This window comes from Trichomycterus rosablanca, chromosome 11, assembly GCF_030014385.1.
Source record: "Trichomycterus rosablanca isolate fTriRos1 chromosome 11, fTriRos1.hap1, whole genome shotgun sequence".
In the NCBI taxonomy this organism is placed as follows: domain Eukaryota; kingdom Metazoa; phylum Chordata; class Actinopteri; order Siluriformes; family Trichomycteridae; genus Trichomycterus; species Trichomycterus rosablanca.
Window position 1 is genome coordinate 28,543,116 of NC_085998.1, and position 24,427 is coordinate 28,567,542.

Sequence of the window (24,427 nt, forward strand, 5' to 3'; positions counted from 1 at the left end):
GCTACTAAAATTGCCCTAGCTGTGTGAGTGTGCGTGACCTGTGATGGTCTGGTGGCCTGTCCAGGGTGTTTTCTACCTTGCGCCCAGTGAATTGTACCCACCTCAACCCTGAATAGAACAAATCGGTGGTATTTTAATTTAAAAAAGAGACAGACATCAAATATAGCAATGATATATTTATTGCATTTTCATTATAAAAAAGCCACTGGGTTTGTATGTGGGGAGCGTTCAGTTCCAAACATTCAGTGTACAATTAATTACATACTCAAAGTGTTACTCAAAATATTATGAAATATTCTAATTCAGAAGCTCATGACTATATAATAAAGAAGAATTGTAATTGTAAAGAGGTAGTTATGAACTTTGAGTTGTCTAAATGTGAGATCGCTACATTGGGCAACATGCAATTTGCCTTTAAAATAGAAAGTTTTTTTTACAAAGTTTAAAGCAAAAAGGATATTTAACAAGCAAGCAAGTCAAAACATATGATATGACAAAAAAACAGCTTTATCTCACATTGCTCCCATATGGTTAAAAGAATGAATTGTACTCGTTGAGAGTTGACACGCATATCAATAAATATATACACCGATCAGCCATAACATTAAAACCACCTCTTGTGAGTGTTTCTACACTCACTGTCCATTTTATCAGCTCCACTTACCATATAGAAGCACTCTGTAGTTCTACAATTACTGACTGTAGTCCATCTGTTTCTCTGCATGCTTTATTAGCCCCCAGTCATGCTGTTCTTCAATGGTCAGGACCACCACAGAGTAGGTATTATTTAGGTGGTGGATCATTCTCAGCACTGCAATGACACTGACATGGTGGTGGTGTGTTAGTGTGTGTTGTGCTGGTATGAGTGGATAAGACACAGCAGCGCTGATGGAGTTTTTAAACACCTCACTGTCACTGCTGGACTGAGAATAGTCCACCAACCAAATATATCCAGCCAGCAGCGCCCCATGGGCAGCGTCCTGTGACCACTGATGAAGATCTCAAAGATGACCAACTCAAACAGCAGCAATAGATGAGTGACCGTCTCTGACTTTACATCTACAAGGTGGACCTACTAGGTAGAAGTGGACAGTGAGTGGAGACGGTATTTAAAAACTCCTTCGGCATTGCTGTGTCTGATCCACTCATACCAGCACAACACACACTAACACACCACCACCATGTCATTGTCACTACAGTGCTGAGAATGATCCACCACCTAAATAATACCTGCTCTGCGGTGGTCCTGGGAGGGGGGTAACAAAGCATGCAGAGAAACAGATGGACTACACCCAGTAATTGTAGAACTAAAAAGTGCTCCTATATGGTAAGTGGAGCTGATTAAATGGACAGTGAGTGTAGAAACAAGGAGGTGGTTTTAATGTTATGGCTGATCGGTGTATACAATCAGATCCAAATTATAATAGGCTAAATATAGCTGTTATAACCCGTACATGCAATAGGTTTAATGATAAAATTGGCAAATTTGATCTTTTCAAAGTAATAACTATTTTGGACGGTACAAGCAGGGGGGAAATCATGCACTACTCCCTAAAAATACCAAACATTACATCAAAGAAAACTTGGTTAGCCAAGGGAAGATACAAAATGTAAACTAAAAGGGATTCTAAGAGATAATTAATACAGACATTCAATACAATAATATCTATATTACAAAAAGAAATGTTTGTTTCTGTGAAAAAGTGTTGAAAGGCACTTCTAATTTTATTAAAACTGATTATTATTATAAGTAACAAGACAAGTTATTGTTATTAATGTGATGCAAATTATATACATTAGTATTTCTTCATATGAAAGTAATAAGGTAGTTGGGTTTTTTAGTGCTACACAGATGCATAGTGATCATCATTAACATTTCCTACCCTGGGCCTGTTTCCTTTTAAGGCCCTTGATAATCCCCAGCGTTTCCCTTTTTTACGGTGCCTCAGATCGTCGAAAAATGGGTCTTGGAGAAAAATAATAATAATTAAATAAACTTGTACGTGAACGCCCCCTTGTGGAGGCTTTATGTTACTTCTTGTAGAGAAAGAGTAAGATACATTATGTTGCCTGGGTCACGTAACAAATCATGGACAAAATGTGGGTCACTTGAAAAGCAGTTGGGTAGGGCTTTGGGCTATCAACTAAAAGGTTGAGTTAGAATCCCAGCTCTGCCATGCAGCCACTGTTGGGCCCTTGAGCAAGGCCCCTCTCTGCTCCAAGGGCGCCGTACAATGGCTGACCCTGCGCTCTGACCCACTCTTCCAATAAGCTGGGATATGCAAAGAAAGAATTTCATTGTACTGTACACGTGTATGTGTATATGACAAATAAAGGCATTCTATTCTATTCTATTCTAATAAAATAATAAATAAGGAGGTTAACACCGTATTACATGATTCACGGCACATAGCCAGCATACACATATATTACTTACAATAATAAGAGATTATATTTACATTCTTTTGACTCATTCCACTCCTAGTCTTTCAAGCAGTTGGTATCTGAGTTGCCCCCCTAGGCTAACACAGAATAACACATACAGTTTTTGAGCTGGTGCCTCATATTACACCTGGTGCAGATAAGCTTCGTTCGTCGTGAAGGAACCCGAAATGATTCTGCTTCTGTGTCTTCTATCAGAAAATACTTTCTGTCTCTTGTGAAGCCACTTATTACTGATAGGTCGTTTACTCCAGGTTATGATGTGGCAATTATATCATACAAAGCCTGGCTTCATAGAAGAACGGCGGCATTTTGGGCACCCTTGGGTCCCATTTGTCTGCAGGCACCTGTTAAAAGAAAAATTGGTAAAATAAGACTGATGTTAGATTTTACAGTATATGGGTAAAAATAAGACTAAAGCAAGTCATTAAGTTATTAGTGTGCAACAGTAACACAAAACCATCAGTTACAATTTAGATTTCATTTATTCATTGTCTGTTTAACCACTGCTTTATCCTAATCAGAATAGGATAAGTGGGTCTGATTCAGGAAACACATCGGACTGTTTTCAGACTTATGGGAGGAACCTGGAGCCCTCCGAAGGAATCCCATGGAAACACAGGGAGAACATGCAAACTTCACACTTACCACATAGAAGCACTTTGTAGTTCTACAATTACTGACTGTAGTCCATCTGTTTCTCTGTATGCTTTGTTAGCCCCCTTTCATGCTGTTCTTCAATGGTCAGGACCCCCACAGGACCACCACAGAGTAGGTATTATTTAGGTGGTGGATCATTCGCAGCACTGCAGTGACACTGACATGGTGGTGGTTTGTTAGTGTGTGTTGTGCTGGTATGAGTGGATCAGACACAGCAGCGCTGCTAGAGTTTTAAAACACCTCACTGTCACTCCTGGACTGAGAATAGTCCACCAACCAAAAATATCCAGCTAACAGCACCCTGTGGGCAGCGTCCTGTGACTACTGATGAAGATCTCAAAGATGACCAACTCAAACAGCAGCAACAGTCAGTAATTGTAGAACTACAAAGTGCTTCTATATGGTAAGTGGAGCTGATAAAATGGACAGTGAGTTTAGAAACAAGGAGGTGGTTTTAATGTTATGGCTGATCTGTGTATTATATAATATAATATGGATTTTGGGATTCATCAATAATAATTAAAAGTGTATAACCGCCATTTGCAGCTGTAAGATAAGGGCGGCACGGTGGCTTGTACTGTTGCCTCAAAGCAAGATGGTCCTGAGTTTGATTCCCATGTGGAGCAGTCTGAGTCCTTTCTATATGGAGTATCTCCAATGAGGGCTCTTTGAGACCAATTTAGTCAAGAATGCATTTTATTCAAGGCTGCCTTAATGTTATGAACTGCATCTTTATGTAGTATCCAAAACAAGGGATGGCATGAGTGCAGGAGAGACTTACTTAAGGTGGAAAATGTGGGAGCAGGGTAAAGCCTGCAGCTGCTGGTTCTTCTCACCGATGGACTCGCCACACATGCCGCAGTAGAGCTCCAGCTCCTCTACACACTGCAGGAACTTCACCACCTGCTCCCGCAGCTCATCCTGCTGCTCTTTGGTGCGGTAGATGCCCTCCGTCAGGCAGTGCACCTTCAGAGAACACAGCTGTAAAATAAACACACACACAAGCTCAGCAACACATGGGTTCCAAACAAAGACAATAGTAATGTCTACACACCTTATTTCCTGTTGCTTCTGCTAGTTCATACGCTCGCTGAAAAGAATCCAGTGCCTGGAAAAAGAGCAGACAAATAAATAAAAAAATTACAAATATAACAAGGTTCTTAGTATCTAGTATTAATAAATTGGTAAAATTATCAACCTTGTCAAGTTCTTTCTGCACTAGCCAGCACTTCCCCACTCCTAAGTAGATGGATGCTTGTCCCAGGCGGTTTCCAGTCTCCGTCATAATACACATTGAAGACTCGTAGCGAGGGAATGCTTTCTGAAAATAACAATGCAGTAATTCGTTTTTAATTATAGACCCTTAGAAAAACATCAGATAAACATTAATAGTCTGTTTTACCACCACTTTATCATATTCAGGGTCTCGGTGGGTACGATTCACTTGGCGAAAGGTAGGAAACACCCTGGACAGGTTGCCAGTCCCTTACAGTTCAAACACACTCACACACATTCAAATCTAGGGCAATTTTAGTACCTCCAATTAACCCTGACTGTGAAAGGAAATCCACACACACAGAGAGAACATGCAAACTGCACACAGAAAGAACACAGACTGCTTCACCTGGGAATCAAACCCAGGACCACCTTGCTGTGAGGCGACAGTGCTACCCACCAAGCCACTGTGCCACCCATCAGTCAACAATAATGAAAAATGCCTTACTACTGGGATGGCTGGGTTGTCGTGGAACACAAGTAGTAATAGTATGTATTTAACATCCTGCAGTTTAGTATTTGTATTTGTTTGACGATGCCCCTTGAAAACGCAGCACTGGGAAGCTGATTTATCATTTGAAAGCAAATGCTATTTAAAAATAAGAATGTTTGTTTATACAGTGGGAGGCATGGTGGTTTGGTAGGTAGCACTGTTGCCTCACAGCAAGAAGACCCTGGGTTAGATTCCTAGGAGTGGTCCGATTCCTGTGTGGGTATCCTCCGGGAGCTCCAGTTTTCTCGCACAGCTCAAAGACGTGAATTGGGGCCAATAAAAATTGCTCAGGGTATGAGTTGTGTGTGTGTGTGTGTGTGTGTGTAAATGTGTGACTGGTGACCTATCTGGGATGTTTCCTCCCTTTTGCTTAGTGAATCAGACCTGCCATGACTCTAAATAGGATAAACCAATGGTAAAAAAAGACAATGAATGTACACTGATCAGCCATAACATTAAAACCACCTCCTTGTTTCTACACTCACTGTCCATTTTATCCACTTACAATTAGTTCTACAATTACTGACTGTAGTCCATCTGTTTCTCTGCACTCTTTGTTAGCCCACTTTCATGCTGTTCTTCAATGGTCAGGACCCCCACAGGACCACTACAGAGTAGGTATTATTTGGGTGGTGGATCATTCTCAGCACTGCAGTGACACTGACATGGTGGTGGTGTGTTAGTGTGTGTTGTGCTGGTATGAGTGGATAAGACACAGCAGCACTGATGAAGTCACTGCTGGACTGAGAATAGTCCACCAACCAAATATATCCAGCCAACAGCGCCCCGTGGGCAGCGTCCTGTGACCACTGATGAAGGTCTCGAAGATGGCCAACTCAAACAGCAGCAATAGACGAGCGATTGTCTCTGACTTTACATCTACAAGGTGGACCAACTAGGTAGAAGTGTCTAATAGAGTGGACAGTGAGTGGACACGGTATTTAAAAACTCCAGCAGCACTGCTGTGTCTGATCCACTCATACTAGCACAACACACACTAACACACCATCGTCAGTGTCACTGCAGTGCTGAGAATGATCCAGCACCTAAATAATACCTGCACTGTGGTGGTCCTGACCATTGAAGAACAGCATGAGAGGGGGCTTACAAACCATGCAGAGAAACTGATGGACTACAGTCAGTAATTGTAGAACTACAAAGTGCTTCTACAACCCCTGGCAAAAATTATGGAATCACCACTCTTGGAAGATGTTCTTTCAATTGTTTAATTTTGTAGAAAAAAAAAAAATCACAGACATGCCACAAAACTATCATTTCTCAAACTGTCAGCCCTCTGGCATTAAGAAACAATAAAAAAAGAAACAAATATAATAGTTGTGGTCAGTCACAATTGCTTTTTTTTAGATCAAGTAGAGGAAAAAAATATGGAATCACTCAAATCTGAGGAAAAAATTATGGAATCATTAGAAAACACTGCACCATTATTACTTTGTTGCACCACCTCTGGCTTTTATAATGGTTTAAACTCTCTGAGGCATGGAGTTAACTAATGACAAACAGTATTCTTCATCAATCTGCCTTCAACTGTCTCTTGCTGTTGCCAGATCAGCTTTGCATGTTGGAACCTTGTCATTGACCATTTTCTTCAATTTTCACCAGAGATTTTCAAATGGATTGAGATCCGGACTATTTGCAGGCCATGCCATTGACATTATATGTTTTCTTGAAGGAAAGTTTTCACGTCCTTTGCCCTATGGCAAGATGCATTATCATCTTGAAAAATTAAGTCATCATCACCAAACATCCTTTCAACTGATGGAATAAGAAAAGCGTCCAAAATTTCAATGTGGACTTTGGCATTTATTGAAGACCATCTCCCCTGTGCCTTTACCCGACATGCAGGCCCATATCATCAACAACTGTGGAAATTAACATGTTTTCTTTAGGCAGTTATCTTCATAAATTTCATTGGACAGACACCAAACAAAAGTTCCAGCATCATCACCTTGCCCAATGCAGATTCGCGATTCATCACTGAAGATCACTTTTATCCAGTCACCCACAGTCCACGATTGCTTTTCTTTAGCCCACTTTAACCTTGTTCTTTTCTTTTTAGGTGTTAATGATGGCTTTTGTTTGGCTTTTCTGTATGTAAATCCCATTTCTTTTAGGTGATTTCTTACAGTTCAGTCACAGACATTGACTCCACTTTCCGGCCACTTGTTTCTCATTTGTTTTGTTGTGCATTTTCTGTTTTCAAGACATATTGCTTTAAGTTTTCTATCTTGATGCTTTGATGTCTTACTTGGTCTACCAGTATGCTTCCCTTTTACAACCTTCCCATTTTGTTTGTACTTGGTCCAGATTTTAAACACAGCTTACTGGGAACAACCAACATCTTTTGCGACATTCCACAATGATTTATCTTCTTGAAGGAGTTTTATAATCCTCTCATTTGTTTCAACTGACATATCTTGTGTTGGAACCATGATTCATGACAATCTGCTTTGTGCAACAGCTCACCGAGGTGTAAGCACTCTTTTTAAACTGAAGAATAATTAGCAAATCTAATCTGCTGCAGATGTTTTGTTTTTAAACTGCAAATTACAGAGTGATTCCATAATTTTTTCCTCAGATTTGAGTGATTCCATATTTTTTTCCTCTACTTGATCTAAAAAAAGCAATTGTGACTGACCACAACTATTATATTTGTTTCTTTTTTTATTGTTTCTTAATGCCAGAAGGTTGACATTTTGAAAAATGATAGTTTTGTGGCATGTCTGTGATTTATTTTTTTTCTACAAAATTAAACAATTGAAAGAACATCTTCCAAGAGTGGTGATTCCATAATTTTTGCCAGGGGTTGTATATGGTAAGTGGAGCTGATAAAATAGACAGTGAGTGTAGAAACAAGAAGGTGGTTTAAATGTTATGGCTGATTGGTATGTGTTATACAATACTAAGTAATTAGTATCCCAAAGTTTTTTCAGGTACTTTCCAAAAACATGCCATTATGTGGACTGGCTACACTAGGTGTGAGTTACTATTTCCTAACAGAATGGGAGCCTAATCAGGATTAAGCATTGTAATGAATGTAAATGAATAATAGAGTATTATTATACTGTCATTTATTTATTAATTTTCATTTAAATAGCTTTGTTTTATTAACAGCCATTAATAAAACAATGTTGACTGACTTACGTCGACATCATTTCGGCAGCGATGAATATCGGCAAAGTTCAGGAGGCACAAGGCCTGCAGTGGACGATCTCCATGCTGTAGAGCAATCTTCATTGATTCCTGTGAGAAGATTCTGTTATTTTTTTTCAAGCTTGTTAAGCTAAAATGATAGAAAGCAAGTATTTAACTACTATATAAATCTGCATTCAAGCATTTTTTGGGAGAAAAACAGTGTAGTCAGGTCGAACAAAATAATTATACATATAAAAAGTAAAGTATGGAGATGGGAGCATTATAATAAGAGTGTATAAGATAATAACACAATAGAATTTAATCTTATCAGTCAAACATAGTTCTAACAAATCAGCAATTTGATGTCAACAGGTGATTGTAATCATGGTTTGGTACAAAAGCAGCATCCAGGAAAGGCTGAGTCTGCTGATGAGCAAAGATGATCAGAGGATCCCCAGTTTGTCAACAAATGAGAAAATGATTGAAATGTTTAAAAACAATGTACCTCAAGAAAAAAAGATTGGAAGGGATTTGCATATTTCTCCCTCTACAGTGCATAATATCATTAAATATTATGAGAAATTTCAGTGCATGAAAGGGCAAGGGTGCAAGCTTAAGCTGAACGCTCGTGATCTTCGATCCCTCAGAAGGAACTGCATCATGAACCGCCACTCAACAATAGCTGATATAACAACATGGGTGAGGGATTACTTTGGCAAACCTTTGTCAAGCACTACAATACAGAGTTACATGCACAAATGCCTCTTAAAACTTTAGTGTGCAAAAAAGAAGCCTTGTGTTAACCATGTCCAGAAACAGCGTCAACTTCTCTGGGCTCTGAGGCATCTAGGATGGACCATCACACAGTGGAAACATGTATTGTGGTCAGATGAATCCGCATTCCAGGTTTTTTTGGGGGAAAAAATTGACGCAGTGTGCTCCGGACCGAAGACAAATCAGGACCATCCAGACTGTTATCAGCGACAATTCCAAAAGCCAGGGTCTGTCATGGTATGGGGCTGTGTCAGTGCCCTTGGTAAAGGTCATTTACACTTCTGTGATGGCATCATTAATGCAGAAAAGTACATTGAGATCTTAGAGCAACATATGCTGCCTTCAAGACGTCATCTTTTCCAGGGACGTCCATGCATTTTTCAACAAGACGATGCAAAACCACATGCTGCACACATTACAAAGGCATGGCTGCAGAAGAAGAGGGTACAGGTACTGGACTGGCCTGCCTGCAGTCCTGACCTGTCCCCAATAGAGAATGTGTGGAGAATTTTGAAATGAAAAGGCGCGACGACCCCGTACTGTTGCACATCTTAAGACGTGTTTGCAGGAAGAATGGGACAAAATAAAAGCTGAAACACTAAATCACTTGGTCTCCTCTGTGCCAAAAGGAATGGCAACATTACAAAGTGCTAAATGCTTTACTGTCCCAACTTTTTTTGGAATGTGTTGCAGGCCTGAAATACAGGAATGGATGTTTATTAATAAATGAAATGAAGTTGAGCAGACAAAACATGACATATCTCAGGTTCATCCTGTCTGCAATCAAATAAAAGTCAAAGTAAATGTAAGAAACTCTGTGTTTTTTATTATACTTAATAAAGACGCTTTTTTTAAAGCCCTCGACCAAACATAACTCTACATTCTCAGAATCTTTCTGCGAGTTCTTCCCTATGCCAGCTGAATAAAAGCTGCAATCTGATCCCTCTGTAACACTACAGCCATAAATGAGGAATGTACTGAGCTGCTGTCTGTCTCCAGCAGAACTGAACTATGATACTCCGGGTCCCAAGCAATTCTCCATTGTTCCCCTGCTCTCCTGGTCATAAGGGAGACAATTAGAAGCTAATCCTTTTATGATGACTTCTCTCAGACAGATCTTTAGCATGCTACTTTGCTTTTGGCATATTTTATCAGTCATAGGGGGGTTACAACAAAGGGGTTACAACCAGCTGCACCTGTCAGTTGTTGGACTTATATTACATATATAAACACCAGAGTCTGATGGAGGAGTTGAAACTATTATAATTTGTCTGAAATTTAGTCAGCAGGGAGTAAGTAAGTAAGTGTAGTTTATTTTCAGTGCTCATCAATAGAATTGTGTGGGGTACTGTGTTATATGTTAAGATAAAACTGCACCTGACTTGATTGATGTCTTTCTACTGGTATGCTGTATCACCACTGTAATGCCATGCCCAGCCACTATGACCTCACTGGCTCACCACAAGTATTTTCAGGTATCCCTACCTGCTTTGTAACTAGTATTTAAAGCACTCCTGTTATTAGCACTATTGTGTTCAGTTTAGGTGGCACAGTGGTTCGGTGGGTAGCACTGTCGCCTCACAGCAAAAAGGTCCTGGGTTCGATTCCCAGGTGGGGTGGTCCGGGTCGTTTCTGTGCAGAGTTTGCATGTTCTCCCTGTATCTGTGTGGGTTTCCTCCCAGAGTCCAAAAACATGCAGTCAGGTTAATTGGAGATACAAAATCTGCCTTATGTATGAGTGTGTGTGAGCGTGTTTGCCCTGTGATGGACTGGTGACCTGTCCAGGGTGTTTCCTATCTTTCACCCAGTGAATTTGACCCACAACAACACTGACCAGGGTAAGGTGGTGGTAAAACGGACAGCGAATGAATGTATGAATATATGTTTACAGTTTACAGTTTACAGTTTGCGCGGCACAGTGGCTCGGTGGGTAGCACTGTCGCCTCACAGCAAAAAGGTCCTGGGTTCGATTCCCAGGCGGGGCAGTCCGGGTCCTTTCTGTGTGGAGTTTGCAAGTTCTTCTCATGTATGTCTCCCGACTGTTCTCCCACAGTCCAAAGACATGCACTCAGATGAACTGGAAATACAAAATTGCCTTACATATGAGTGTATGTGAGTGTGTTTGCCCTGTAATGGACTGGTGATCTGTCCAGGGTGTTTCCTATCTTTCACCCAGTGAATTTGACCCACAATGACCCTGACCAGGATAAAGTGGTGGTAAAACAGACAGTGAATGAATGTATGTTTACAGTTTGGCATGGTGGCTCGGTGGGTAGCACTTTTGCCTCACAGCAAAAAGGTCCTGGGTTTGTGTGGAGGTCATTTTTGTGTGGAGTTTGCATGTTCTCCCTGTGTCTGTGTGGGTTTCCTTCCACAGTCCAAAGACATGCACTCAGATGAATTGGAAATACAAAATTGCCTTAGTTATGAGTGTGTGTGTGTAAGTGTGTTTGCCCTGTAATGGACTGGTGACCCATCCAGAGTGTTTCCAACATTTTGTTCAGTGAATTAGACCCAACGCGACCCTGATCAGGATAAAGTGGTGGTAAAACAGACAATGAATGAATATATGTTTACATTTTGGGTGGCTCGGTGGGTAGCACAGCAAGAAGGTCCTGGGTTCGATCCCCAGGCAGGGTGGTCCGGGTCCTTTCTGTGTGGAGTTTGCATGTTCTCCCCGTGTCTGTGTGGGTTTTCTCCGGGAGCTTTGGTTTCCTCCCACAGTCAGGTTAATTGGAGACACTGAATTGCCCTATAGGTGAATGGGTGTGTGTCTGCCCTGTGATTGACTGGCTTTATAGATTTTTAAATTGGAAGGATGGATGGATGGATTGATTGATTTACATTTACATTTTCAGCATTTAGCAGACGCCTTAATCCAATGTGACTTACATTACAGTTACAGTATATAGTCTGAACAATTGAGGGTTAAGGGTCTTGCGCAAGGGCCCAACAGTAGCAACCTGGCAGTGGCAGTGGTGGGGTCCTGACCATTGAAGAACAGGGTGAAAGCAGGTTAAAAAGTATATAGAGAAACAGATGGACTACAGTCAGTAATTGTAGAACTACAAAGTGCTCCTATATGGTAAGTGGAGCTGATAAAATAGACAGTGAGTGTAGAAACAAGGAGGTGGTTTTAATGTTATGGCTGATCAGTGTAAGTTGTACAAAAGTAGTACAAAGGCAAGTTGCCATCTAAATGACAAAAAATTGTCCACCACTAGTACATACCTCGCAGCATTCCATGGCATCCGGCAGGCGCTCCAGCTTCCTGTAGGCCACTGACATGTGGTACTGGCTCATGGCACGGTACTTTAGGCTCCAGCCCTTCCCATAGTCATTGACGAGCTCGGCTGCTTTGCATGGAAAGAACAGGGACTTCTCATAATCCTATAAGAGCACAGAACATGTATACCTGATCTCACATGAAGAAACACATCTCTATTTGATGAATAAAATATGTAAACATTTGACGATTATTATTCATTAATAATTAAATACAATTATTAATTTCTTTGATTTATTCAACTTGTCTCATTCATATTTAATTCAATACTTCTTAAAGACCATGTGTAATTATTGTAGTATTATAAACCCATTGCATACTCTCTATTCTGGGATCCTTTGACGTACGAGTACATTCCCCACGTGCCGCTTCATCAAAAACTCATTACAGCAGACCATTCTGGATATTCAGGGGATTATAGTTTTTAAATCTCCAGTGTCAAGGTGAGTACAAAAGCCTAAATCTGGACCGGCCTGCTCTAACTGGGCTGTCTTCTGTTACACTGCGTGTTGCATGTCAGTGGTTTCTTACACTCGTGTAAACTGAGATGCCTATTTTAACCATGAATTACTGCAGTAGGGTGACATCAGCCCACTGGTAGGTGGCACGACCAAACTAGTGGTGGTTTAAAGACTTTAATGCAGTTTTGAAAAATATAAGACCACATACTTTACACTTTTTGTCAATTTACTCACACCTTGAGGCCTAAAATACACTGATCAGCCATAACATTAAAACCACCTCCTTGTTTCTACATTCACTGTCCTTTTTATCAACTCCACTTACCATATAGGAGCACTTTGTAGTTCTACAATTACTGACTGTAGTCCACCTGTTTCTCTGCATGCTTTGTTAGCCCCCTTTTATGCTGTTCCACCACAGAGTAGGTATTATTTGGGTGGTGGATCATTCTCAGCACTGCAGTGACACTCACATGGTGATGGTGTGTTAGTGTGTGTTGTGCTGTCACTGCTGGACTGAGAATAGTCCACCAACCAAAACATCCAGCCAACAGCGCCCTGTTGGCAGTGTCCTGTGACCACTGATGAACGTCTAGAAGATGACCAACTCAAACAGCAGCAATAGATGAGCGATCGTGTCTGACTTTACATCTACAAGGTGGACCAACTAGGTAGGAGTGTCTAATAGAGTGGACAGTGAGTGGACACGGTATTTATAAACTCCAGCAGTGCTGCTGTGTCTGATCCACTCATACCAGCACAACACACACTAACACACCACCACCATGTCATTGTCACTGCAGTGCTGAGAATGATCCACCACCTAAATAATACCTGCTCTGCTCTGACAAACGTCACTTCAGAAGTTTTAACATCAAACACAGTCATGGACAATTTTGTATCTCCAATTCACCTCACTTGCATGTCTTTGGACTGTGGGAGGAAACCGGAGCTCCCAGAGGAAACCCACGCAGACATGGGCAGAACATGCAAACTCCACACAGAAAGGACCCAGACTGCCCCACCTGGGGGTCGAACCAAAACAGTGAAACATTATCACAAGGGTGCCATGACAGCTATAAAACCAGAAAAATGCTACAGTTTACTTAGTAACTCTCCGAAAACCAGAAGAGAAGAGCACTAGTCATGGTGCTACAGAGGAAGTCAGGAGGTTAGAAAGTGCTTTAAAGTGTTGTTCAAAGGGAACTACATTTTGTCAATCTGCAACCTTTACCTGTCAATGTGGGCGTGGCAGGTGGGATGTAACATTGGTCTCTAATGTCTCCAAATACACTGATCAGCCATAACATTAAAACCACCTCCTTGTTTCTACACTCACTGTCCATTATATCAGCTCCACTTACCATATAGGAGCGCTTTGTAGTTCTACAATTACTGACTGTAGTCCATCTATTTCTCTACATACTTTTTTTAGCTTGCTTTCACCCTGTTCTTTAATGGTCAGGACCCCCACAGGACCACTTCAAAGCAGGTATTATTTAGGTGGTGGATCATTCTCAGCACTGCATTGACACTGACATGGTGGTGGTGTGTTAGTGTGTGTTGTGCTGGTATGAGTGGATCAGACACAGCAATGCTGATGGAGTTTTTAAATACCATGTCCACTCACTGTCCACTCTATTAGACACTCCAACCTAGTTGGTCCACCTTGTAGATGTAAAGTCAGAGACGATCACACATCTATTGCTGCTTCAACAGTGGTCACAGGACGCTGCCCATGGGACGCTGTTAGCTGGATATTTTTGGTTGGTGGACTATTCTCAGTCCAGCAGTGAAAGTGAGGTGTTTTAAAACTCCATCAGCATTGCTGTGTCTTATCCACTCATACCAGCACAACACACACTAACACACCACCACCATGTCAGTGTCACTGCAGTGCTGAGAATGATCCACCACCTTAATAATACCTACTCTGTGGTGGTCCTGGGAGAGTCCTGACCATTGAAGAACAGCATGAAAGGGGGCTAACAAAGCATGCAGAGAAACAGATGGACTACAGTCAGTAATTGTAGAACTACAAAGTGCTTCTATGTGGTAAGTAGAGCTGATAATATGGACATTGTGTGTAGAAACAAGGAGGTGGTTTTAATGTTATGGCTGATCCATAGATTTTTCCCCCACATATCAGATTAATACAATTTATTTTATATGTAATTTTAGGGGTGTTTATGAATATGAATATACAGTATGTAATATTTTGTGTAGTACTCTGTCCAAGCCTGAAAAAAGTCTCGTAATAAAATCATGCTCTAAAAAAATCACACTGTAAAGCAAAAAGTAGACAAAATCTCTTCATATTTATAAGTATCATTAAAACACATTGCATAGCATGGACTACAATACCTTTAGCTGAATGTAGAAGTTGCCTAAGCTGCAGCACACCCGGCACTCTAGCATCTTGTCGTCGTTGTTGTGTGCATACCGCAGGGCCTTCTCGTAACTCTCCAGCGCTTTCTGGAAAACGCTGAGACCCAGGAAGGCATTGCCCATGCTCAAACAAACTTGGCCATTGAGCTGCAGGCTTACAGTGGTTCCTTGCATGTTTAAACAGGTCTTGCAGTATGATATGGTCTTCTGGAAGTCACAGAGCTTCTCGTTGCTGCGGGCTAGGTTCAGATAGCCTTCGGTTAGGTAATCTGGGTCCTCCATCTCTCGTGCTGTGTCAATCTGGGCTAGGGCATACTGGTGTGTGTTAGTGAATGGAAAGAGAACAGAAAAAAAAATGATTACGAATTATATCCACCCTGCTGCAAAGGTTTCCCACAAGATTACCAACAAAGTCTGTGCGAATTTGTACTTATTCACTCAAAAGAGCAGGCTACGGATGTTTTTGTCTTATCAAACTGGAATGGACTTAGCTTTGTGCACAGGGGAACAACTATGATGTGACTCAATAACTAGAACAGTCTCCACATATTTTCGACCATATAGTGCATCTACAAACTAACAAGGATTTTTGACTGTTATGCAGTTGCAAAAAGCTTGTTAACTTAAGCACACATACTCTGTGTCTACAAATACTGACTGTAACCGTTTTGCAAGTGGAATTTGGCATATTCTTGCTTGATGCAGAATTCCAGCTGCTCAAAAGTTTGTGGTCACCATTGTCTGATAATTCTCTTTGTGATAACTGATACATTTTTAATAGGAGACAGATCTGCTGACTGCAGGCAGGCCATTTAAGCACACACACTCTGTGTCTACAAAATCACACCTGTGTCTGCAGAATTTATATATATATATACAGTATATACACACCGATGAGCCATAACATAACCATAACCATCTCCTTGTTTCTACACTCACTGTCCATCTTATCAGCTCCACTTACCATATAGATGCACTTTGTAGTTCTACAATTACTGACTGTAGTCCATCTGTTTCTCTGCATGCTTTGTTAGCCTCCTTTCATGCTGTTCTTCAATGGTCAGTTCCCCCACAGAGCAGGTATAATTTAGGTGGTGGATCATTCTCAGCACTGCAGTGACACTGACATGGTGGTGGTGTGTTAGTGTGTGTTGTGCTGGTATGAGTAGATAAGACACAGCAGCACTGATGGAGTTTTTAAACACCTCACTGTCACTGCAACAGATGAGCGATCGTCTCTGACTTTACATCTACAAGGTGGACCAACTAGGTAGGAGTGTCTAATAGAGTGGACAGTGAGTGGACACTGTGTTTAAAAACTCCAGCAGTGCTGCTGTGTCTTATCCACTCATACCAGCACAACACACTAACACACCACCTGCTCTGTGTTGGTACTGACCATTGAAGAACAGCATGAAAGGGGGCTAACAAAGCATGCAGAGAAACAGATTGTCTACAGTCAGTAATTGTAGAACTTGAAAGTCCTTCTATATGGTAAGTGGAGCTGATAAAATGGACAGTGATTGTAGAAACAAGGAGGTGGTTTTAATGTTATGGCTGATTGGTGTATATACAGTGTATCACAAAAGTGAGTACACCCCTCACATTTCTGCAGATATTTAAGTATATCTTTTCATGGGACAACACTGACAGAATGACACTTTGACACAATGAAAAGTAGTCTGTGTGCAGCTTATATAACAGTGTAAATTTATTCTTCCCTCAAAATAACTCAATATACAGCCATTAATGTCTAAACCACCGGCAACAAAAGTGAGTACACCCCTTAGTGAAAGTTCCTGAAGTGTCAATATTTTGTGTGGCCACCATTATTTCCCAGAACTGCCTTAACTCTCCTGGGCATGGAGTTTACCAGAGCTTCACAGGTTGCCACTGGAATGCTTTTCCACTCCTCCATGACGACATCACGGAGCTGGCGGATATTCGAGACTTCGCGCTCTTCCACCTTCCGCTTGAGGATGCCCCAAAGATGTTCTATTGGGTTTAGGTCTGGAGACATGCTTGGCCAGTCCATCACCTTTACCCTCAGCCTCTTCAATAAAGCAGTGGTCGTCTTAGAGGTGTGTTTGGGGTCATTATCATGCTGGAACACTGCCCTGCGACCCAGTTTCCGGAGGGAGGGGATCATGCTCTGCTTCAGTATTTCACAGTACATATTGGAGTTCATGTGTCCCTCAATGAAATGTAACTCCCCAACACCTGCTGCACTCATGCAGCCCCAGACCATGGCATTCCCACCACCATGCTTGACTGTAGGCATGACACACTTATCTTTGTACTCCTCACCTGATTGCCGCCACACATGCTTGAGACCATCTGAACCAATCAAATTAATCTTGGTCTCATCAGACCATAGGACATGGTTCCAGTAATCCATGTCCTTTGATGACATGTCTTCAGCAAACTGTTTGCGGGCTTTCTTGTGTAGAGACTTCAGAAGAGGCTTCCTTCTGGGGTGACAGCCATGCAGACCAATTTGATGTAGTGTGCGGCGTATGGTCTGAGCACTGACAGGCTGACCCCCCACCTTTTCAATCTCTGCGGCAATGCTGACAGCACTCCTGCGCCTATCTTTCAAAGACAGCAGTTGGATGTGACGCTGAGCACGTGCACTCAGCTTCTTTGGACGACCAACACGAGGTCTGTTCCGAGTGGACCCTGCTCTTTTAAAACGCTGGATGATCTTGGCCACTGTGCTGCAGCTCAGTTTCAGGGTGTTGGCAATCTTCTTGTAGCCTTGGCCATCTTCATGTAGCGCAACAATTCGTCTTTTAAGATCCTCAGAGAGTTCTTTGCCATGAGGTGCCATGTTGGAACTTTCAGTGACCAGTATGAGAGAGTGTGAGAGCTGTACTACTAAATTGAACACACCTGCTCCCTATGCACACCTGAGACCTAGTAACACTAACAAGTCACATGACATTTTGGAGGGAAAATGACAAGCAATGCTCAATTTGGACATTTAGGGGTGTAGTCTCTTAGGGGTGTACTCACTTTTGTTGCCGGTGGTTTAGACATTAATGGCTGTATATTGAGTTATTTTGAGGGAAGAATAAATTTACACTGTTATATAAGCTGCACACAGACTACTTTTCATTGTGTCAAAGTGTCATTTTGTCAGTGTTGTCCCATGAAAAGATATACTTAAATATCTGCAGAAATGTGAGGGGTGTACTCACTTTTGTGATACACTGTATATGTAAATTTTACATTTGTTTATATTTACAAAATACAATTAAGCTGGTGGTCAGTGGAAACCGAGACAACTCACAAATAACTAAAAAGCTAAATACTGCTCGAGTAAAATAAAAAGCTAAATACTGCTTGGGTATTTAGCTTTCACTACAGGCTGGCCAATGTGGCTGGCAGCTTCACACGTGAAATAAACCGTGGGCTAGCCTGCTGCTCTCCTCAGCCAGTAGTGCACAGGGAAAGACAGTCCTGTAATAATAATTATAATAATAATAATAACAATAATAATAATTATCAATTTTAAAATAAAAATAATTATAACAACAATAATAATTACAATATTAATAATGAAAAAAGACAGAACATTTATTAAATATTTGACTTTGCATAAATTGTATCGTATTTACTACTGTGTTCAGCACTGTTAAGAATTTCATTAATGTTGTTTAAGTAGATGAATGTGCTAATGAGGCCTCACTAAACATAGTAAAGCATGCTCTGTGTGAGTACGAGGGTTTATGTTAACAAAATATCCTGGGCTGTGGATCATATATCACGAGACTCTATTTAGGCCTTCTAACGGAAGCTGCAAATTAAAAATGCACCTCCAGATTTAGTTGAGATGTATCACATTATGATACATACTGTGATCAGTGGTTGTGTATTAGCTATTTCTGTGTGATTATTTATATGAAAATTTTAATGCTAAGAGATTATGGGTATAATATTAAGCCAGCAATTAAAAAAACATTTTATAAAGTTTGGGACTGCACCGAACCATAGTAAGAACCATTATTCATAGAAGAGAGGTGCTTATGCTAAGGGACAGTGGTAGCCTAGTGGGTAGAGCTTTGGGCTGTCAATCGGAAGATTGGTGGTTCAAATCCAGGCTCTGCTATGCAGCCACTGTTGGGTCATTGAGCAAGGCCCTTAACCCTGTTTGCTCCAGGGGTGCCTTACTAGTGTGCTAGTCTTGAACCTGATAGACATACTGTGGTGAGACCTGAAATGAGCAGCTCATACCTAAAAACTCGAAATCTTTGAAACTTGACACACTTCGTGGAGAAATTTGTACCCTTGACATGTTCAGCTTTCTTTAAAAAATGTATTTATTTAATTTTAAATTAACCATGTACAGCAGCTTTGTTCAGTGCTCGGCTTGAGCGGTGCGGTACAACAAAATCAAAGTGCGCATATGAGACGAATCTGCGTTTGTGTGGAGTAACCATCATATTCACTCTGAAAGCTCCACATGTATCTGTGTTTAGCTGGATTTTCCTCCTGTTTCACTTTTAAACTTGTGTTATAGTTTGTGGTTTGGAGAAATTTTGAGAAACAGCTTTTCTGAGTCCAAAACGCTTGTTGTAAAAACAGCTTGATGTGACTTAATATATTAATGAACAACACAGGAACACTAAACCTCTCTTAATTATTACAGCTCATAGGTTCTCTCAACTACTGAAATGATTCACTTGTTGTTTTAGTACAATAAGTCACGTTAAGCTTTGTGCACCGCCATGCTCCATATAGAAAATAATGAAACAGCCAGCGCAAAAGCAGTTTTGTTACTTATCATGTGAATGCGCCTTTACTGAACGGAATACGGTATTCAAAGATCAAGCATCTACACAATTTAGTATTTCAGTGTATTAGTGTCAACAACAACCCCATTATTTTACATTAGTCTAAAATATATGCAGTTGTACTTGACCATAGAATGCATGAACAGGTTTCCCACACATCCTTATGGGAAATAATACCTTCAAACGCAATGCCTTTAAAACTCGACACCAGTCCCAGAACCAATTGATGTTGAGTTTCAAGGTACCACTGTAATTTAAATATGAAATATCAAACTACAAAATATATAAAAACTATCAAACATATTTGCTGTTGTTACAGGTAGTGCAAGAGTTTATTTAAGGTAGATTTTTTTTTTACAAGAGTGAAACAAATGTGTTAATTTTATTAGGTTATGTTTCACAGTATGTTATGTTTTACTTACATTTTCTTTGTGTATTATGTTTTGTTTTTAAATCTAAAATCATTTAGTGGGATCATTTGTTTCTACACATTTTCTCTTGCACAAATGTAATACATTACACTGTATTACAAATGATTTAACATTTGTCACAACACATCTTCCTTAGCTGATATAACAGCTGCTCAAATGCTCTTCATGGGAACAAATGGTAACAGTTATTTCAGATATTACCTTTTCTAAGAGTTCCTATTGGTTGATGGAGCTGACTGTACACCTCTCTTAACTATCAAACTGATTTTAAATCAAAAAGACTGACTGGGTAAAAAGCTGTTCATTTCATTACACAGCAGCACTGCTTTTGTACTGCACTTAACCCAGCTTAATTGATCTTGCACATCTTTGTGGGGTTGCTGACAATCCAACATATGTTTACTTGTAAAAAAAAAAGGCAATGTGTCCCCAGTTTGCAACATTTTTGAAACAAACACTAACCTTGTAACAAAAAAACACCCTTTAAATAATTTGCTTGCATGATATGAAAGATCTCTACATGTTTATAAAGACTGAGTGGAGTGACTGAGTGGTGGGTGGTTTGTGTTTTAAGAGTCAAAACTATGACTTTATAAAAATCAAGTAGTGGCCATCTATATATAACATTAAAACCACCTCCTTGTTTTTACACTCACTGTCCATTTTATCAGCTCCACTTACCATATAGAAACACTTTGTAGTTCTACAATTACTGACTGTAGTCCATCTGTTTCTCTGCATGCTTTGTTAGCCCTCTTTCATTCTGTTCTTCAATTTTCAGGACCCCCACAGGACCACCACAGAGCAGGTATTATTTAGGTGGTGGATCATTCTCAGCACTGCAGTGACACTGACATGGTGGTGGTGTGTTAGTGTGTGTTGTGCTGGTATGAGTGGATAAGACACAGCAGTGCTGATGGAGTTTTTAAACACCTCACTGTCACTGCTGGACTGAGAATTGTCCACCAACCAAATATATCCAGCCAACAGCGCCCCGTGGGCAGCATCCTGTAACCACTGATAAAGATCTGATCTGATGAGCGATCGTCTCTGACTTTACATCTACAAGGTGGACCAACTAGGTAGGAGTGTCTAATAGAGTGGACAGTGAGTGGACACGGTATTTACAGCGCTGCTGTTTCTGATCCACTCATACCAGCACAACACACACTAACACACCACCACCATGTCAGTGTCAATACAGTACTGAAAATGATCCACCACCTAAATAATACCTGCTCTGTGGTGGTCCTGTGGGGGTCCTGACCATTAATGAACAGGGTAGAAGCAAGTTAAAACAGCATGTTGATAAATAGATGGACCACAGTCAGTAATTGTAGAACTACAAAGTGTTCCTATATGGTAAGTGGAGCTGATAAAATGGACAGTGAGGTGGTTTTAATGTTATGGCTGATCGGTGTATATATATCAATATTTTTACAGATTTGACTTCAACGGCATGGGTCGCAGGGGGGCTGCTAGCGCTTCAGCCCCACCCCCTAGAAAGAGTGAGGAAAATTTTAGACCACTATACAATGAATGAAATTGATGTGTAGCAACACGTGCACATAATATTTACACACAAGTCTTGGTGTATCGGGTTGCAGTTATTGCAATTCTGTAGTAAATATTTAAAACATAGTCATGGTAGGAACTGTTAGCAATGAATGTTTACGATATAATATCAAACTATGAGTATTATAAGTATATTTGTGTAATAAAACAGTCGAATGCACTGTTAGCTCTTCTGTTTTTATTTTAATATGAATCATTAATTAAAACATGAGTTGTTAAGTACCAATTTCATAATATTAATCGTTAGCATGTGAGGAGCAGCAGCCTACGTGGCTAGCAAGCTTTCTTAACCTCACTAGCAGACTGCCTAGCTTGTAGTAGCAAGCAGTCTTCATGCTTAGCATGATATTGATTAATTTTAATAAAACATTGGTATTATTTCAGATAACACAACTAAAATCACATCAAACATAACTGACTGCTTGCTAATGATAGCTAGCTAGTTTACGTTTACTGACAATCTACCTAGCTAGCAAGTATATAGCAAGATTACTACCAGTTAGCACATAATGAATGACGTTTTACATTATTTAAATTCTGTAAATAGTGTTTTATTTTAGTTCATAACTCGGTTGTATGATGTAGAAAGGTGTTAAATGTCTTTAGTGCTCTCAATATGTACCCATCGTCCTGTCTGGCTAAATGCAATGTAGCATTAACCTGAGGTTTTGCTGAACTTGCCACATGCCAACAGATTTTGCAAACTGGTGGTAAGAGAACATAAATGCAAACCATTTGTTAGTAAAAAACACATTAAATGTGTTAGATATTGGCTAATTCACGTAACTGTGACATAATCTTTACTGTTTCCATATAAATATGGATTGAATACTTGACGTTCATGGGTCCTGCTCAAGTGTTGATAGTATTTACACCAAACAACTCAAACATCAAGATTCGTATAGGCATAAATGTTGTTAATAAAGTGACTTTATGCAAAAACAGCTTACCTTTAGCATCTCTTTGTATTTCCCCATCTCTGAATGGGCTGTAATGAGGCAACCCAAAGCCCTGAACTTCCCCCCAGGATCAGAAGTCTTTTCCAGAACCTTTGTCCAGACATGTAAAGCTTTGTCTGTCTCATTTGACTGGTAAAGCTTAAGCCCTTTTTCAATTTGCTGCTTTGTTTGGTCCTGGCCCATCTTTGCAATGATATGCCTCATAAAAATATTCCTTCACCTGCTTCAGTAAAACCATAAGCATACAACCTTTCCTCTTGCACTGTTTAGAAGATGAATGAATAGACAAACGAGAGACACTCCAGTTTACGCCGGGCCTCTGCACCCGCCAGCCTCTTTATTCCACCGCTCTCAGCTTGGGGTGCAGAGGCATGACAGACAAACTGGATCCACTGCATACAAAAGTCCCCAAGACAAGAAACCCATTGCACATGACCATCAATAATCTTCAGAGATGACCTGTCCTCCTCAGTTTGAAGACCAGACCTGGACCTTCTCAAGGGGCCAGGAAAGTGGCGTTAATAAAACTTGATCGAAGTCGCTGAGGCGCATAAGTTTCAATCCAAGGAACCAGCAATGATCTCCCAGAATATCTACTCCCTCCACAAACCAGTGGGAGGAATTCAGTGTCCCCAGACCTCCCTCCCTCCCTATACCTCTCTTTCCTTTCTCCCTCTTCACGCCTGGCGCTATAGCAGATGGCCTTGTCAGTCTGAACCATGTGTCCCTTCTGGAATTCGGCTTCAGTCTCTGAAAAGACACAAGGTCACTAAATGCGTCTATCTGAATGGTCTCTGACATCATATATGACGCTTTTACTCCTTACCTGCAGACTTTATTCAGATATGAACACCAATTATGCCAGAAAAATTCACAATGCCAAAAAATGCCTTAAACAGGGTCCAGGGTACAGCAAGACTCTGCGATCAGCACGCGGGAGGCTAAAAACGGACAGTTATTTCACAACATTAAAACAGAGCAAGTCAAATGCTCCTTGCACTGGCTGGCTAGTTCCTGTGGGTGGACCTTGTTAAGGCGCACATGTGCAACCCCTGAGCCCACAGCTCTGGTGTCAGCAACTGATGCTTAGAATAGTTCACAAAGTCTGACATGGTATTTGTCTTGAGTTACAGTATCACTGATCTTGAAACACATCAATGGGATCGTCGAGCTTCCCAACCCCCTTCCTTGTATCCTTTCAGCTCGCCTCAAGGATACAAACAGGTGCTTTTAACACCTTGCCATTCACAACAGCGACTCTATTTCCCAGAAAAATCTCTGGAGTGACTTATCTGAATCCTCAGATAAGTCACTGCATGATCATAAAACAGTTCCTGAAGTGTTGACATACAAGATACAAATGTATCTCTTGTTGATTGTACGTTTCCTGGCCTAATCACACAATATGGCCAAAAGTATGTGGACCCCTGAGCTTGTTGGACTTCCTATTCTAAATGGGAACGCAGCACCTTAGACCGCTCGGCCATACTGACAAGCTTGCTGGCACTTGAAGCCAACCTCGCCCCACACGGACTAGGATTTGTATGAACTGCTAAATTGCTCCACATTATTATGTATGGTAGAGGGTGAAAAGTCCAAGTTTGTTTCAAGCATGAGCTGTCAGAAGTGGGATTCGAACCCACACCTCCAGAGGGGACTGCGACCTGAACGCAGCATCTTAGACCGCTCGGCCATCGTGACTAGCTTACGTGCCACTGATGCCAACTTCGCCAC

General features: G+C 40.8%; 1 protein-coding gene across 2 annotated transcripts; it reads right to left on the minus strand.

Annotated features, from left to right (window-relative positions):
• Positions 1–2,716: 2,716 nt before the first annotated feature.
• On the minus strand, positions 2,717–23,118 carry rapsn (receptor-associated protein of the synapse, 43kD). 2 transcript variants are annotated; one of them, XM_063004805.1, is made up of 8 exons: positions 22,685–23,118; positions 14,909–15,247; positions 12,029–12,187; positions 8,033–8,131; positions 4,301–4,423; positions 4,157–4,210; positions 3,884–4,083; positions 2,717–2,789 (listed from the first exon to the last, which is right to left on the minus strand). In XM_063004805.1, exons 1-8 carry the CDS (start codon positions 22,895–22,897, stop codon positions 2,717–2,719), a joined length of 1,260 nt encoding a protein of 419 aa, XP_062860875.1. In that variant the 5' UTR covers positions 22,898–23,118. The 2 variants fall into 2 exon arrangements, with proteins under 2 accessions (XP_062860875.1, XP_062860876.1); XM_063004806.1 differs by lacking the exons at positions 4,157–4,210; positions 4,301–4,423.
• Positions 23,119–24,427: the final 1,309 nt, after the last annotated feature.